The sequence below is a fragment of the Sorex araneus genome, chromosome 4 (assembly GCF_027595985.1).
Source record: "Sorex araneus isolate mSorAra2 chromosome 4, mSorAra2.pri, whole genome shotgun sequence".
NCBI classification, from domain to species: Eukaryota; Metazoa; Chordata; class Mammalia; order Eulipotyphla; family Soricidae; genus Sorex; species Sorex araneus.
The window spans coordinates 87,948,428-87,966,073 of NC_073305.1; the positions used below are offsets into that span (position 1 = coordinate 87,948,428).

Sequence of the window (17,646 nt, forward strand, 5' to 3'; positions counted from 1 at the left end):
AAAAGTCCTTGAAAATCTTTAAAAATTGGGTCAGAGAAATAAATTTGGAAGATCAGGGGTTAAAGGCACCTGCTTGCATGAGTCAACCCCAACTAGATTTCTACCACCACATATGGTCTCCCATGCACTACCAGTTTTTTTTCTCTCCAAAACCTATAGTATTTGCTTTAAAATTTATTTCACTAAATATTGATCTTTATATCTATTTTAAATTTCGTTTTTATTGAATCACTGTGAGACAGATCCTTACAAAGCTGTAAGGATCAGCTTCATTAGGTTTCAGTCATACAGTCTGACACCCATCCCTCCATCAATGTACATTTCCCAGCACCAGTGTCCCCAGTTTCCCTCCCATGACCCCCAGCTCACCCTGCTTCTATGGCAGGCACTTCTCTCACACCCTCCCTTTGGGGCACTATGGTTTGCAATACAGATACCGAGAGGCTATCAGGAACATCCCTGCACCTACTTTTAACACTCAGTTCTTGTCCAGTGTGATCATTCCCAGCTATTTTCCCTCATACTGGTCTCTTCTCTATCCTACCTACCTTCTGCCCCTCACAAATTGTGGTTGATCCCAACCATTGGCCAGTCCTCCTAGGCCCTGTTTTCCTTTGTCGTGGCTATAGGTCTTCTACTATTTTTAATATACCACAGACAAATACAGTCATTCTATATCTGTCTCCCTCCTTCTGACTCATTTCACATTCAGCACGATACTCTCCATATCCATCCATCTATAGGAAAATTTAATGACTTCACTTTTCCTAATAGCTGCATTGTATTCCATTGTGTAGATGTGTATATCTATTTTTTTATATCTACATATCATGTAAAAATTTCTCAGTGAAAGGGCTGAGTGGGAAAAGTTTTGGTTTTTTTTTTCTTTTTGGGTCACACCCGGCCATGCACAGGGGTTACTCCTCGCTCTGCACTCAGAAATTACTCCTGGTGGTGCTCAGAGGACCATATGTGATGCTGGGATTTGAACCCGGGTCGGCCGGGTGCAAGGCAAACGCCCTACCCGCTGTGCTATGGCTCTAGCCCCCCTGAGTGGGAAAAGTTTAAGAAGTTGTCTAAAGGTTAGAAAACCCTGTTATTTCTTTCTTGGGACACAGGGATGGCTGTCAAGTTGTCTGTGTTCTACCAACTATGTTCTCTTGAGTACTAGCTGCAAAAGCCGAGTCTGTGCACTTATCTTTAGAAAAAAGTATGTGATCCTCCTACCCAGAAGAAAAGCCTCCAACAGTGGGAGGTGGCAGCGGGAGGCAGGGGAGAGGGAAGAATGTGTGCTCCTTGCATACATGTACAGAGCAATCTCACCTTCAAACCGAATGACTTACAACTGCTGAGTAAATCAAACTCTTCATCTTGGTGCAGACGCTGACCTGTCCTCTCACCTCTGAGAACTGGTAGCACATAGATAATGCAAAATACGACCACGGGTAATCAAAAACGTTTTAATGATTAATGTTTAGACATTATTGAACAGTGTGGATCTATCCAGGTGAGTTCAAGCACACTTTGACAGCATACTATCGATTGTTATAGTTTCTGTACTGAAATATGTAAAGACATTCGCAAACTAGTACCTAGGAAGACAAACATTTACAAATATACACATTCTAGATTTGATAAGGTAAATGTAAACAGATGCTATGACTCCTTCCAAAGAGAAAACCCACAAGACTAATATAAGACCCAGTCAGCTCCCTAGAATATGAATGTGCAAAATTAAAGCATGATAAACTGATATTTACATAAATATCAAACCAACAATTAGTTTACACATTGCCAATGTCCTTCTAAGTATGTTGAGTGGTTCTATGACTATTGTCCCCAGCCCGTTCCCCCCACCCACATGTAAAAGGAGATATCCAGAGGCTAAATTCCAACACTTTAAAATGACACATTTTAAACATGTCCTTAACTGTTTAATCTCTGCCTCAATGGGGGGGTACACATGATTTTATGAGAAGCCAGTCTACAATTTTTAAATAAGCGCTTCTAAGCAAATTTTCAGCATCTAAAGCAGGAAGGAAAAAAATTATAGGTGCTATTAAATTCACATCAAAACTGATCTCAAATTTCCTAGTTCTGTGTTATAGCAGCTGTTTAATTTTACCTTAAAAAATTGTCAGATCCCTTTTCTCCCTATTAATTTTGGTAATCTAGGCACATTTTAAAGAAGGTTTGTGTCAAAACAGGTAGCGATCTAATACAGAAGTCAATCCAAGCTGGGACCCTGGAAACCAGCTCCCCACCGGCTATGGCGTTCTGCCACAAGGTAAATACTAAGGTCATCTCTCCTGAAAAACACGTAACTTCTCGTGAGTGAAAAGCAAAACAGGCCATTTCCTGTTAAAAAAGAAGCACAGAGCCGCTGAGGAAGTAGAAATGGCCTACTCATCTGACTCACCTCCTAAAGATCCTGAAGACAGAGTATGCATTCATGTTCCCGCAAGACAGCTTTCCAGCCCCCTGCACGTTTCCCCCTTTTACATGAATAGTGGCACTCAAAATAAAAAAATAAGATCTGTTAAAAAGTTAAAACTGCCTGTCCCACTTAATTGGCTGTCTGACTTAGAGCCAATATATTACAAAACCTAAGGTGTCATTTCTGATTTTTTTGTTGTTGTTGTTACAAGGTGTTTAAAATTAAGTGTCACCTGTTACGTTTCGTAAGTCACCATCTTTGATTTATTTTTCTATACTGCATTATTAAAAATAAATTAAAACCTTGAAACATACCCTAATTGAAACTAATAAGCTTTGGGCCCTGCTTTGTAAATTTAAGGCATGTGTGTTTCTCTACGGTCACAACATTGTACAAATTTACAGTCACATGCATGATCTAGAGTAAAAAAAAAAAAAAAACAGTTGAGATTACAGTGTTTTTAAATTGTGAGTCACAATTCAGCACCTATCAGGTTATAACTAATAAGGCAACAGCAGTGTCGTCTACTACAAGAACACTCCCTCCGCGGTGGAGCGCAGGGGTAGGTGAGAGCCCAGAAATGTTAGCAATCAGATGCCTACTGCAGAATCTGTGTGCACGAGTTCTAGGGGTTTGGGACTGATGAGGCCCTACAGGGGTCACACTAGAGTAGGCCAGAAGAGCTACGGCGGCGGCGATGTGGTGGGCACGAGTCAGACAACGGCCTGCAGGGGCCCCGCCCCGCCCCCTCAGTCCTTCCGCTGCTTCCTCAGCTTCACGCTGTTTTCCAGGGGAGTGCAGTTATCGGTGTGTCCGTTCTCGGTCACAGCCACCCAGCCGTTCTGGTGCTCCTTTGGGTGCTCTTTCCTCCGGGAGGAGCCCTTCTTGTTGTAGGTCTGAAATGCAGGAAGGTGGATGAGAGCCTCCAGCAGGGGAGGGGAGTAAAAGGATGGCAGTGTGGAGAAGGGGGGAGGGTGGTTGTACATCCCCCCTTTTTTGCCTTTTTTTGGGGGGGAGGGGGTCAAACTGACAATGCACAGGGGTTACTCCTGGCTCTGCACTCAGGAATTACTCTTGGCGGTGCTCAGGGGACCATATGGGATGCTGGAAATCGAACCTGGGTCGGCCGCGTGCAAGGCAAATGCCCTACCCGCTCCAGCCCCTGTACCCCCTTTGGTGACAACTTGTTTGCAAGATCTCTCCTCTCTTTTTTTTTTTCCCCTGCCTTTTTGTTCGTGGAATCAGGAGTGACCCCAGGGACTCACTTGATGTTCAACCAACCAACTCACCCATTTACTGAGGCTTAACCTGAGGTTAGGTTTCTGTTTTGGTTTTTTGCTTTTTGAGTCATACCCGGCGATGATCAGGTGTGATTCCTGGGTGTGCATGCAAGGAATTACTCCTGGTGATCCTCTGAGGACCATCTGGGATGCCGGGGATCAAACTTAGGTCGGACGTCTACAAGGCAAAACACCCTACCTGCTGTACTATTATTCTGGCTCCTAACCTGAGGTTAAGTTCACTGAAACACAGGCTGAAGAAGCACTAGTTAAAAAAAAAAAAAAAAAAAAAGTGTGGGGGCTGGAGCAATATAGCAAGCAAGGAGGGCACTTGCCTTACACGTGGCCAACCCAGGTTTAATCTCCAGGATCCTATACAGTCCCGAGCCCATCCCTGAGTACAGAGCCAGGACTAGCCCTAAGCACTGCCAGGTATGGGCAAAAAAGACAAACAAAATGTTAAAAAAAAAATGCTTTTTTCATCCAATCTATACTGTACCCTGCTTGCTCTTTCACATCCTGTATAAGATAAGGGTCATATGGCCAAACTGGTTTCTCCCACCCTGAAGACCATCTCCTGCCACTCCCATCCCTGGTCCAAATGAGCCTGTACATGAGCCAGAGTTGGAGCTTGGTCAGCACAGGCCTCGCATGCACGAGACCTTGGACTCAGTCCTTGGCACTACGAAAACAAACACACACACCAACTCCCCACCCCTGGGAAACAACAGTAAATGGTGCTCAATACTCCCTCCCTGCTTTCGCCTTGCGGGAACACGACGCTCTGTCCGTTAGTCAGCACTTCAGTTGTGTGAGCTTTTGGTGTCACCAGGGCCGACCTGCTTCTTGAAACCTCCCATAAGGCACAGATGTCAGGGGGACCCTAAACCGCTGAAGTGGGCACAGAAAGAGGAAACGTGGCAGAGCCACTTCCCAGTCCCAGGGCCAGGCCAGTGGGAAGGAGCAGCCTGGGGCCATGACCACAGGGCTCCCGAGAGATCACTGCCCACCAATGACCCTTCCTGTGGGCAATGACCTCCAGGACACGGAGCACAGGGGAGAAATAGGAGCCCCGAAACCTGAGCCCCAGAAAGTCAGGACGAAAAAGCAGGTTTCTATGTCTGTATCTAAAGACAGGAATGGGCATATATATCTCTGGACATTTACATTTCCCGTGGGGTAGGCTGAGTTGCTGCGAGGTTCTGACCGAAAACCACCTCTTTCCTGGGGCTTTCCACCGCTGGTCAGAAACCATGGCAGCGCCTTCGAAGCCCGTGTACTTCTCCTGCAGGAATGCCAGTCTTGCTCTCTGGGCCGAGATGCTGGAGGTCTGAGCACTCCTGCTCTGCAGTGGAGGCTCTGCCCTGCCATGGTGGCCATGTGAGAAGCCAGCAAGGAGGTTCCCTGCCTCGTGGTCAGTGAACGAACAAGGGTCTTGGCTGGTAAGACCCTAAACCTCAACTGCCACTAGACCAAGTGAGACTTACCTGAACGTAGAAGTTGGTGAAGAGCGTGATCAGTGTAAGCATGTATCCGATCTGGAAGTACAACCAGCCCAGAGGGAAAGAACACGGCCAGATGATGCCGCTGATGGTCTGTATGATGGTCAGCACAAACTGAAGCTGCAGGAGAAAAGGGGCCGGGGCTCAGCGCCACGGGGACAGAGGCCAGGTCCGGACCCCGCACGCCGAGTCTCTGCTTCTCCTTAGAAACCATTCTGAGCTGCCAGAAACAGGATGCACACCATACACACAATACACCAACATCCTATGTTCCATACACAGTCACACCTACTCTCCCTCCCCACTACTGAAACCACCTTCCATAAATTTAGGGCGGAAGCGACAATATTGTGACATAAATTCCAAAGTGAAGACAGTAGCTCTTAAGAGGTCTCATTTGGGGGTAACTCAAAGCATTGGAACATAGGCTCAGGGGCCCTGCAGGCCAGCACCACTGGGTGTAGAGTGTACACGCATGTCCCAGCACGGGTTCTCTTTATATGAAGAAACATGCTACCTGTGTGAGGGAATGGATGCCTTAACTAAACTTAACTGCTGTGATCATTTCACAATACAACCAAGGAACAAATCATGACCTTACACTTTTAAGTACACCTTCAACTCTGCAATGTTATGTGTCAATTATTGTTCAGTGAAACTGGAGGGTCAAGAAAATCTGTGGGCACACCTCCGACCACGATGTAAAGGCCCATTCCATGATGCCACACATGATGCTAGGGCTCTGGGAGCCTTGGAGGAAGGAAGGGCGTGGCACATCTGCTAGAGGAAACCACTGACTTCAGGGCAGGATGTTTGAGCCTGCCCTCTCCCCTAGCAACTCTGGGTGGGACCTTGGGGCTGGGGGAGGCAGATGAGTCAGACCCAAACAGTTACCAGGATGCACCCTAAGTGCACAAATTTCCAAGGCAAGCTTGAAAAGTGGTGGAAACAGGTAAGGGAGGAGTGGGGGAAGAATCGAGGGCAGTCGGCTGCCAGCAGATATGGTGGCCCCTGAGAAAGAGGGTTGGGAGGTCAGTGCCTGAGGTTCTTGGGTTTCCATCCAGAGATCTGCTTTGGTTTGTTTATTCCCCCACCTTTTTTTTTTTTTTTTTTTTTTTTTAGGGCAAGTAATCTGGCCTCAGGAATGGCAAGGCACGGTGCTTCAAATCCCCAGCCAACCAGGTGCCATCTGCTACCTCAAAGGGCAGAGAGGGCTCTGGAGAACAGCCCCCATTCTGCTACTCTCTCTAATCCTGCTTCTTTCTTTGAGGCAAGCAAGGCAAATCAATCTGTCTGGCCTCCAGGCAAGCACCGTGAGAGGCTCACAGCAGGCTGAGAAAAAATTAAGAAGGCCCACAGAGCAGCTGGCAAGGAGGTGATAATGAAAGGGCAAATGTGGAGTGGCTTTATGGATCTCAGGTGACACACACACACTGCTCCCCCCACACACCTCCCTCTCCCGGCTGGTATAAGAAAGTAAATCAAGACATGGAGGGCTACAAATGGGCTTGCTTTCTGCAGGAAGATGTGTTTTTTAAAGAAATCAAGAGAAAGGAAAGAGAAGGCTCAGGGCTTCTGGTCTCCCCTCCGTCTGCTCACTCTGACCTAGCCTCATCGAGTTCTCATCCGTCTAATGGGTAATAGTTAGGCTACTGCAACAACCCGAGTAGAGCTGACTGGTTGGGTCGAGGGTCTGCCAGGGATGAGGAGAGCAGGAAGGGATGCATAAGGGGAGAAGCAGGGGGTCTACAGGCAAGAAGAAGGATGGGAGGGCTCTCCAAACCGGGTGCCAACAGGTGCTGCCAGCCCATCCCTGAGCCAACGGCTGCTGCCACAGACACTACACAAAGCCTGAACTTTGGGCTCTTCTCAGCTCTGGAGACCCACACGCAGCTTCCACTGTGGATCTGGGAGCATAATCAGAGATCTCTCACACACGCACATATACACGCACACGCACATACACACGCATGCACACAGATACACACGCATGCATGCACACGCACACACTAAGACCAAACAACTGAACCTGAATGAGGGAAATTAAGATTCTAGTCCCCATCTTGCAGCATGCTATACGCCTGGGAGTAGTTTCTCCGTTAATTAAAGCCTGAATTCCCGGCTGGGTCTACGACAGGTATCTAACTGGGGCGAGCGTGAGAGGCACGTCTCAGGTACCATGAAGCAAAGGTCAAAGACAAGGGGCATGGTCCCCAACAGCAAGCCTGGGGGAAGAGGCCGAGCCACTCACCAGCTGGCCCTGGGTGATGTACTTCTTCCACCAGATGTACGGCCGTATGGACGGGATGGAGGACAGCCCGTAGTACGAGTACATGAGCACATGGATGAAGCTGTTAAGCGTGGCCCCAAAATAAGCTGCAGGAACAGAGCAGTTTGGGGGGAGGGGGAAAGACGTCAGTTATCTTACCCAGTGCCAGCTCCACGGCAACTAGCCCACGTGTTTTCCTGACTCTAGAAGAGATGCTTTTACATGGTGTTGGTGAGCAATCACTGCCTGCAGACGTGGTCGGGATTCAACGCCCACCTGGGCACATAGCCATCAGGAGGCTCTAAGGCCAGGATCCGTGACAGCAACGGGGTGGCCAGGAGACAGGAGACGCAGCAGACCCACTTGCAGCGCCTGGACCTGCCCGGCCCCAGACAGCTGGCACAGCAGTGTTGCCTGGCTGGCAGCAGTGGGCCCGAGGCAAACAGCTCTCTGCTTCTCTCCCCACGTCTGCCAGGGTTTGCGATTCACACTGGGTTGAGAGAGTTCAGAATCTAGTTTTTTAGCGAGAGAAGCTCCATCTCTTATCATGCGATTCCTCATTTCTCATAGCGTGAACCAGGGATTTTTTTTTTTTTGGTCTGGGGTTAGGGGTGTTGATGGAGAGTGCTGCTGAGTGGAAACCGAGGGCTTCGTACAACCGAGACGTCGGCAGGACCTCGGAGTTACATCCCCGTCAGCAAGGCTTTTGAAAGCTCTCATCTCCTGCATGACTAATAACCAAATAACACATCCTTGCTTTGTTTTTAAATACACAAAACGGGCCACTCTCCGTGGTATTCCGGGGTTAGGTACTGGGGAAGCCTGACGGGGGCCCGTGGGCAGTGCTCAGGATGGAAGTCAGGGGCTGGACACGTGCTGGGCTGGAGCTGCCCCAGAGTGGAGACAGAGGTGGGGTCAGGGCATGCGATTCTGCTTTCGATAGCAGACCCTGGCTCAGTCACTTCTCTTCCCTGGTGGTTTCTCGAAGGCTAGGTGGGGCTACGGAAACCCTCTCATCCTGAAACCACACTGGACATGTAAACTGTTCTCGAACCGTAAGGAGATGGTTTCTATTAGAAAGCTCACACACAGCCATGAATTGTGTGGGGCGGGGGAGAACACAGGAGTGGGCCCTGGAGAGAGGATTGGTAAGGTAGCCAACCTGGGTTGGCTCCCTGGCACCCCATATGGTCCCCCTGAGTCCTGCCAGGAATGATGCCCGAGCACAGAGCCAGGAGCCAGCCCTGACCACTCTGCTGGTGGTGACCCCAAAATCAACGGAAACATGGAAAAGTAGACCTGGAGCCGAGCTATGCCACCCCTCTACCACCCGTCTCAGCTTTCACCCTGAAGAAATGGAAAGCCTTCCTGAAACAGCGACGTGGCAGGGAGTCCTGGCGAGCCAGCCAGGTTCAGGGCAATGCTACCCTGGGAAAATGTAAATGAGCAAACCCAAAGGTTCTCTAGGCCTCAGTGATGGGTGGCTGAGACATGGATGGGGACAGCTGCTACAGCTGAACCTGGGGACAACCCTGTCACTGCCTACCACCTTTAAGACCACAGGTGTCCCCCCAACCCTTGCACACCAAAATTCATATTCACCTCCTATACCATAGGAGATGTCCTGCTAACCTGCTTCCTGATCCAGGGTCCTGGATCAGAAAACACAAACTCGGTTTGGTTGTTGCGTTCTATTCTATGGCCACAAGCCAGGGCACTAAGAGGCTGCTCCAGGGGATACACGGAGGACCTCTCGGTGCTGGGGAAGGAACCAGGGGGATCACGCTTGCCATTCTTGTGCTCTAGCCCTCTGCGCTCCCCCACTGACCCTGCTGAGACTCCTAGTGTACTACACGTAGCCAAGGTTAATTCATTAGCTGTTCCTGAACATTGTTCTCTGGCACTCAGTGCTGTGATTCCATCTTGCTGGCATGCCCGCTCCCCTTCACCCATTGAACACAATAACTATAAAGGAAAAAAAAGGGCTCAAAATAATCGGGAACAGCCGCCCTCTAGGACAGAAAAGACCGTCCCAGTTTCTTTCTATCCCCCAGGCTGGGAAGCTGATATTTTCCTCCACTTATTAATACGTCAGCACCAGGACATTTATCAAACTAGGACAAGGTCTTCTTAGCAGACGGAATGCCTGGGCCATACAAACTATCGTTTAGAGCAACACAGCTCAGAGGCCTGATGTGGAAGTGTGCAGACAGAACACCTCTACCACAGGCATCATCTCTGGAGGGCGCTCGGGGGCAGAGCATGCTCGTCTAGCCCATGCAAGGTTTTGTGTTGACCACAGGTACCACCTGGCCTCTGAGCTGGCTGACGCTGGCCCTGATGAAAACCAAGCCGGAGGTTTTCATTTCTATTCAGTTTCTCCAGGCACATGTGTACTGCCTCCCCATCCCACCCCCAGCCTGGTCTCCTTCCACCTCCAACTTACAGTGTCCACAAGGGATCCAGTTCATCACAAACCACCAGATGTTCAGCATCGAGGCATGGTGGTAGACGTGCAGCACCGTGATCTGGTGGTTGTTCTTGCGCAAGATGAAAAAGAAGGTGTCCATAAATTCTATGAGTTTGGAGAAGTAGTACCACCACAGTACATGGATGATCTAGGAGGAAGGGTGAACAGTGCCTCAAGGTCACCTATGGGCTTGCAGACACCCCAGAACCCCACGCTGACTTGGAGAAGCCAAGATGGGAAGATCTGGTCGCTGCATGAGCCTGTAGCCAAAGGGAATGATGGGGACAAAAGGAAATGACAAGAGGACAAGTTTTAGGCGGGTCACAGACACCCTTCCAGATCCCACAATCTGTCTATTCCCTTTGGGGCGGGGGGGGGGGGGGCTACCTGTGAAGCCATCAGCACAGAAAAACCATCCAAAAGGCTCTTTTGATTTCAGGGTGTGGCAGGGACACAGGAGCTGAGGCAGACAGAATGTGAATCAGCAGCCTCCATGTCTTAGCTGGAGCAATAATACAGTGGGGAGGGCGTCTGACCCGGGTTTGACCCCCCACCCCAGCATCCCATATGGTCCCCTGAGCACTGCCAGGAGTAATTCCTGAGTGTAGAGCCATGAGTAACCCGTGAGTATTGCCTAATGTGCCCCTCCCCCACCCGAAACCCCCAAAACTAAACTAAAGCATCAGTGCTCTGAGGGCATGTGGAAAAACAAGGGAGGTGTGTGGGGCGGCGGGCTCAGGACCCTGCTTACCGCCCACAGCGCACACTGGTGAATGCACGCAAGCCCTCCCAGAGCCTCCAGGATTGCACTGCAGAAGGCTGGTGTTAGATTCCATTTTATCACTCTAAGGTTCAAATTTTCCTTCTATGTATGTATACATACTGAAGGCCTAAATTTTTTTCCTTTTTTTTTCCCCATTGTGCCCAAGGGGGTCAGTCAACCAATGAGGTTAAAGAGCTGTGCTTGTCTTTTGTGTAACTTTCTTAAAGAGACACACTACCTTCGTATCGGATTCTCCCGCCGTGCGTGTGCCCTGACACAAGAAGTTGTACTGGGCTTCCCATACTCCCGTCACCAGCTAGAAAACAAAGGGAAAAGCCAATCACCAATGACATCACTACCATGGAACTTCCTCAGTACATTTCACTCATTTTAGAACTTGTGAAAACCAACCTCGACTTGGCTGAGGCCGGTTTGCACCGAGCCAAACCCTACACGGTAGGAGTATTAACAGCGGTGCAGTATTAATAGCAGTGGGAGTACTATCAAGGCCTAAGTATTAATCAAGAGGCCTCAGGGCCTGGGCCGTAAGTTCACAGGGAGCCACATGGAGGGTTCGGAGGTCCTCATTCCCTGGGGTCCCATCACAAGAGCCTTGCCAACTCACAGGCCCTTTCCCATGCTCCTTCCTGACCCCCATCTTCCCTCTCTGGGCCCCAGGCAGTGTGGGGAAGAGGTGGGGCCCACCTCACAACCTGGCTGAGAAGCCAGTGCCTCTCCATCTTGAGTGCATAGCCCTGTCCCCACGACACATTAAAATATAGCCAGGGTGGGGTTGCAGGGAGGGTCATTTGTGACCAGAAAGTGTGGAGGGGGTGGGTGGTGAGGGGCTGGGTGGAAGGAGCCGAGTTCTAAGGCTCCCAGGAGACAGTGGTGCAGCCCGTCTGCAGCCCGCACCTGGAGCACCTGCGGTAAACCTAGCAATCAGCACCTGCTGTAAACCTAGCAATCAGTGTCACCGTCCCCTGCAGCCTGGCTGCGCCCTCTGCATGGGAGGATGAGAACTTCTGGAGTCCCCAGAACTCGCCCATAAGCCGAGGAGTCACTGCTGCGTCATAACCGAGACTGCAGAAGTGGGGCGCAATGCAGTCTGCCCCGCTCGCTGTGAGGGTCAGTTTCTCATCTGCATACCCCGAGGACGGTTGGCCTCGCTGAGCACCAAGGACCCAGGTCCAGTGGACTAGCCAGGTGTGAGGCCGGCCAACATCCTGGGGCTGGCGAGTGCCCATGGGTGACATGATGATTACTCAAACATCTTGTGGCTGCTGTGGAGGGAGGGTCTCACGAGACCACCCTGTGCGCACACTGCAAACAACTGCTCAGGGAAAGGAGCCCGCCACTCGCTCCTGACATCCAGGGCAGCCTGAGACTCCTGTGAGTTTTTGGTGGCCTTGCGGAAGCAGACAAGGAACTCTTTTGGGTGGCCTGCCTGCCTCTGAAGGCGTTCCAGTCTCCCGCAGGAGGCACTGGCCCCTCCATCTCAACTTGTGTCCCCGACTCCAGCCGCCTTAGCATCTCCTGGGAACTCAGAAGACACACACCTCAAACATTCCTGAGCCCCAGCAGACCACAGAGCACTGAGACTGGTTTGCAAAGATGATGGCAGTGCAGTGGCACCTCCACAACGGGCACCTCCTAGAAGCCGGTCAGAAAATCTGGTCCCCGTGGCAGCTGGACGGAAACTTGATCCTCAACTGGCTGGAATGTGACCTAAGCTCTATTTTGATCATAGCTGGCTTTAAGCTGTGGCTCCCATGCTGGCTAGGATCATGATTTTTTTCTTTTTTTTTTTACTTTTTGGGTCATACCCGGAGATGCTCAGGGGTTATTCCTGGCTCTGCACTCAGGAATCACTCCTGGCAGTGCTCGGGGCACCATATGGGATGCTGGATAAACAAACGCTCTACCCCCTACCTGCTGTACTACACTCCCGCCCCATCATGACTTTGAAAAACTCACTAATACCTGGCCCTACACCCAAAACCATTAAACCAGGAAAGGGGGGGAGGGGACTTGGGGGGGGCGCGGGGGCTTTTATCATGCTCACAGGTAATTTTAACCTGTGAGGACTGAAAATCATGGGTCTGGAGCCACTCACTTGCAAAGCCACAGGATGAGGAGCCGAGACAGAACCTCCTGCAGCCCCCACCTGTCCATCCTGTCGAAAAGAGCTCAGCTGGGTGAGCACACAGGGGCCCCCAAGGAACATAGGTTGATTCCAAATGCCCAAAGAGCCAGCGTTAAACGTCCACCCAGCCTGTCCTGGAAATGCATGCTCCAGTGGCGCCACAGACTCTCACTGACCACCACCCTGCTAGCTCACTCTCCTCCTACTGGCTTCCTTTGTTTGTTTTTTCCTGCAGGGTCATCTTCTACACAGGAGTGGGGGTGTAAAAAAAAAAAAAGGCACATCTAAAATGAAGAGTTACCACCTTTAACAACATGTTAGTAATCTCCTATACAAGAGATTAGTGGTTCCAGTGTGAAAAATAACAATCTTCACACACTTTCCTTGAAGGAAACTTTTTGGGATCATTTTTAGCCGATTCTTCATAATAAGCAATACAAAATAAATTATTTAGGTCCTGCTTTGGGGCAGGCTTTGGGGCTCGGGGTGGAAACGTTCCAAATGTAGTGGTGGGAAGGTATAATAGTGATGGGATTGGTGTTGGAATATTAAAGATGATAAATCATTGTCAACAACTTTATAAAAATAAAATTTAAAAAAAAAAATGAAGAGTTAATGATCTTTCAACCAAAGCCCTGCAGTGGGATTTAGAGTCCCTCTAAAGTGGGGAGGCAGTGTCACCGCAAAAAGCTCTGCAGAGCAGGGCCAGGGAAGCGATGTGTCCCCTTCCTCCGAGGCAGGCCCAGCTAATCTCAGCCCCTGAGTTCTTACAATGAAAAGATGGGCGGAACCAAATACACTCTCTTGGCAACATAGATCACATACCGAGCCACACCATCGTGGAAAGAGCAGAGGCCTGAAGATCACTGGAAGGCAAGTCCTCTATACTAAGCCTGGCCGGGGAAGCACATGACACACAGACCGATCAGCGAGCCAAATATTCGAGAATTCCCATCCTAAGTGGGCGGAAGTGGGTTGAGGGTAGGGTACTGGGCAGCTTACAAACCGGAAACAGAGGGTGTCTAGGTGCTTTCCTACAAAGCCTTCCTACTCTGTCTCCAGGTGAGTAACTTCCAGCCAGTGGGAATGCCTGTGGCCAAAGGGAGCCGAGGGATGTGTGTATGTGTGTGGGGTGTCACAAGTTCTCCCATGAGTACTTACTGCCGGTGAGAACTTTTGAGAAGGTAGCCCTGTTTGTGTGCAGATGCACATGTGCAAGCGGAAGATACCTTACTTAAGGACTTGTGGGAAAGGCAAGGGAACTGGGGGTGGGGGGATGCAGACCTGGACCCCCACCTGTCACCCTGGAGCTGTCCCACCACAGGAATGGGCACAGACAGGCAGGGTGGGAGCTCTAGCAAAAGCGACTTTATAAAAATGCCTCCTCCCTTTCCGAAGATTATTCTAGAGGAATCTAGGGGAAGCATCCAACTTTTTTTTTTTTGTCACACCCGGTGATGCTCAGGGGTTACTCCTGGCTCATGCACTCAGGAATTACTCCTGGCAGTGCTCGGGGGACCATAAGGGATGCTGGGAATTGAACCCGGGTCCGCCATGTGCAAGGAAAACGCCCTACCCGCTGTGCTATTGCTCCAGCCTCTGCACCCAACTCTTAATGCTAACCTCAAATCACATTTGCCCCTCTTCCTAAATGGGGCGAAATGAAAAAAATCAAACACCCCTGTGACGGGAGGCTATCAGGAACTCATGACCAGGTGCTGGATGGCAGCTTTCCCGATACTAACGCATCAGGCGGGCACAGACTGGCCCTCTGAGCCACTTCCCTGCCAAGGCACCTCCGTCCAGCTCCATTGCTACAGTCGAAGGCCAGGCCACTCATCAGACCCATCACTACCTTCCTGACCGAGTTTCAAACCCAGACAGGCGCTCGGGAACTGGAACTCAGCACATAACTGCCGCGCATCTCCTACCTCGGCACACACAAAAAGCCTCACCCAACAGTCATGCTCCACACTGCACAGGGGTGTGTGTGAGGAATGGGATATTGGGCCACAGCTGGCAGGGTGAGGGGTCAAGCCTGGGTCAGCTATCTGCAAGGCAAGCACCTCACCTGCCCTACAATCTCTCTGAACCAGCAATGACTGTTACTTTATTCTTTGATTCTGTTTTTGGGCCCCACCTGGCGGTGCTCGGGGATCACTCCTGGTGGGATTGGGGTGCTGGGGATCGAACCTGGGTCAGCCACGTGCAAGGCAAGCGCCCTACTGCTGCACTGGCACTCCAGCCCTATTTTATTCTTTTCAAATGAGATGCTCTCTGTCGCCATCAAACCGCATTCTCCAAGCCTTAGAATTCCACCTCTATCCTTCAAAGTTCAGTTGGAAATGCTTCTGCGATTGCTCCCATGCTCACTCCAGGCTGCATCTGGTGTGGAGACGGGGAGTTACTCATTTGCTCTTTCCATTCTGGTTAACGGCCCACCGTAGGCTCCTTTTAAGATCTCAGGGTGGCTGGATGGAGCACGGGCACTTGCACACTTGAACAAATATTTGCTAAACTTAAAAACTTCAAGGTGCTGTTTTATGTCCCCCCAATCTAGGCCTCATGTTTTATTTTCTTTGCATTCTCTTTTTGTTTTCGCATCTGCTCTGCAAAATAGAGAACCCAAATGTCGGGTTTTTTTACGAAGCTTGAATGTGACCATATATGTTCACCAGCGGAAAATTCATCTGCATCTATGTTTTTGGAAGCGCCTTACTTCGGGACGGATGGAATAATTTAATCCCTAGGAACTAAGAATCATGGTGCTAGAGAGACAGTACAGCCCGTAAGGTGCTTGCCGTGCAAATGTGACAGACCCGGGTTCAGCCCCTGGCACCACACATGGCCCCCGGGAGCCCCACCAAGAGTGACCCCTGAGTGCAGGGCCAGCAGTGAGCTCTGTGCACAGAGAAGCATGGCCCCAATACAAAATAAAGCCAAAGTCATTTAAATGGCTCGGCACACCCCCAGCAGGGCTCTGTCCCCTCTAGCCCATGGGAAGCAGAGTAACAGAGCCCAGATGCTCTTGGAGCTGAGGCTGGGCCTTCTCTCCAGCCCCGCAAGGACACCTGAGGAGAGTGTGCTGAGTCAAGGTCACCATGGACACCAGTTCCCGTGGGGTTCAGGCCTGGCTTTTTTCCAGTGCGTGGCTCTGGTCAGTTTGCTGGACACTGGTAAGCAGCAGACACTAGGGGAGAGGCTCAGGTGGACACTGGTGAGGCACTGGGAGGAAGTTCAGGTCTCACCCAAGGCGTCTGTGAATCAGCTCTGGAGGGCAGGGCCCAGGCTCGGGGAACTGGCTGCCAGCAGGCATAGCGTCCACTCCTGCGCACTTCCCCTTCCCACCACCTACCCCAGGAGGTAATTTACCCTCACTGGTTTTTTCCACGTAACCAAGTTACCAACGGCAGCCCTGCAGACCATATGTGTTTTCTCCTCCCTTGGAGTAAATCGAACTTTAATTAGGCCTGGAGCATGGGAAGAGCTATAATTAAAGCCTCGCTAGAAGCTTTCTTCTCTCCTTATGAGACAAATTCAATAAACCCAAGGTCGCTTCATGCATCTTTTCATTTAAAGAAGACACCTCCGACGCGGCTCCCAGCTGGGGCTCCGTGGCGCAAGTTGCAGAGTGAATCGTTTCTAACCAAGTTAACTTTTGTCGTCTAACACATTGAACCACAAATGAGCTGCAGCCCTCAACACAAGGACCATTCTTCCATGCCTCTTTCTGACTGCTGCCAAGACAACTCAGGAAATAGGGTCATTTAAAAATGCCAGGCCCCCCAAAAGCCATCCTGAGTGGCTTTTATCAGCGAGTATCCCCAACAGCCCATGATGTTGGAGCCATACAATGATCCACTCCCCAGAGGGGCAGGTGGGCTGCTTATTGTGAGAGAGACGGTCTCTCCAGACAGACATGGGATGATGGGCAATAAAGACAGATCTAAATGGGGCTCCAGCTGTACCACAGAACGTGTGTGTATGCACGCGCATGAGCCGGGAGGCATGGGTGGGAGAAGGTGACTCCCCAGACATGTACTGTTTTCTGTGGACAGGCTTAGGGAACATACCTAGTGGTGGCTGAGGGTGTACTCCTGGCTCTGTGCTCAGGGATCACTCCTGGTGGGGCATGGGGGACGATACAGATGCTGGGGATTGAACCTGGGGCACCCCTGTGCAAAGCAAATGCACTATCTCCTACACTACCACTCCAGCCCCTACCTCAGGCATTCCTGATTATCAAGAGGTAAAGACGGGCTGGAGTGATAGCACAGCAGGTAGGGCATTTACCTGGCACGCAGCCGACCTGGGTTCGATTCCCAGCATCCCATATGGACCCCCCAACACCGCCAGGAGTAATTCCTGACTGCAGAGCCAGGAATAACCTGTGTGCATCGCCGATTATGACCCCCCAAAAAAAAGCAAAAAAAAAAAAAAGAGGTAAAGATAGTACTTTTCAGGTCACAGATATGAAAATGTATTAATAGTCACTATTGTACTCTGGATCTGAAAGATCTGAAATTCATAGCCACCTTTTCATATTGCATAAATGGCACTCCCAAGATTGGGCAGGCAAAACCTTGACAAAGTGTGGCCCCAAACCAAAAAAATATATAAATAAAAAGAGAGAGAAACATCTTGGGTTGCAGCTGAATGAAACATCCTTGTGCAAACCCTAAGGTCCCAGGCTGTCCACCAGAGAAGTCTTCAGAACAAAGCACAAGGAAACCCCCGGCCCTTGGCCCAGCTTGACACAGGGATGTCTGTCTAGCAGTT

At 50.3% G+C, this 17,646-nt stretch overlaps 1 protein-coding gene across 2 annotated transcripts in view; it reads right to left on the reverse strand.

Moving 5' to 3' along the window:
• Nucleotides 1–1,446: 1,446 nt before the first annotated feature.
• The window catches only part of ELOVL5 (ELOVL fatty acid elongase 5), a 76,644-nt gene continuing 60,444 nt past the window's right edge, over nt 1,447–17,646 (reverse strand). For both annotated transcript variants that reach the window (XM_055136839.1, XM_055136838.1), the window contains exons 4-8: nt 10,960–11,037; nt 9,935–10,106; nt 7,471–7,595; nt 5,205–5,339; nt 1,447–3,333 (exon numbers count right to left, since the gene is read on the reverse strand). In XM_055136839.1, coding sequence (XP_054992814.1) covers nt 3,187–3,333; nt 5,205–5,339; nt 7,471–7,595; nt 9,935–10,106; nt 10,960–11,037 — 657 coding nt within the window. In that variant the 3' untranslated portion in view covers nt 1,447–3,186. The remainder of the gene's footprint in view (nt 3,334–5,204; nt 5,340–7,470; nt 7,596–9,934; nt 10,107–10,959; nt 11,038–17,646) is intronic.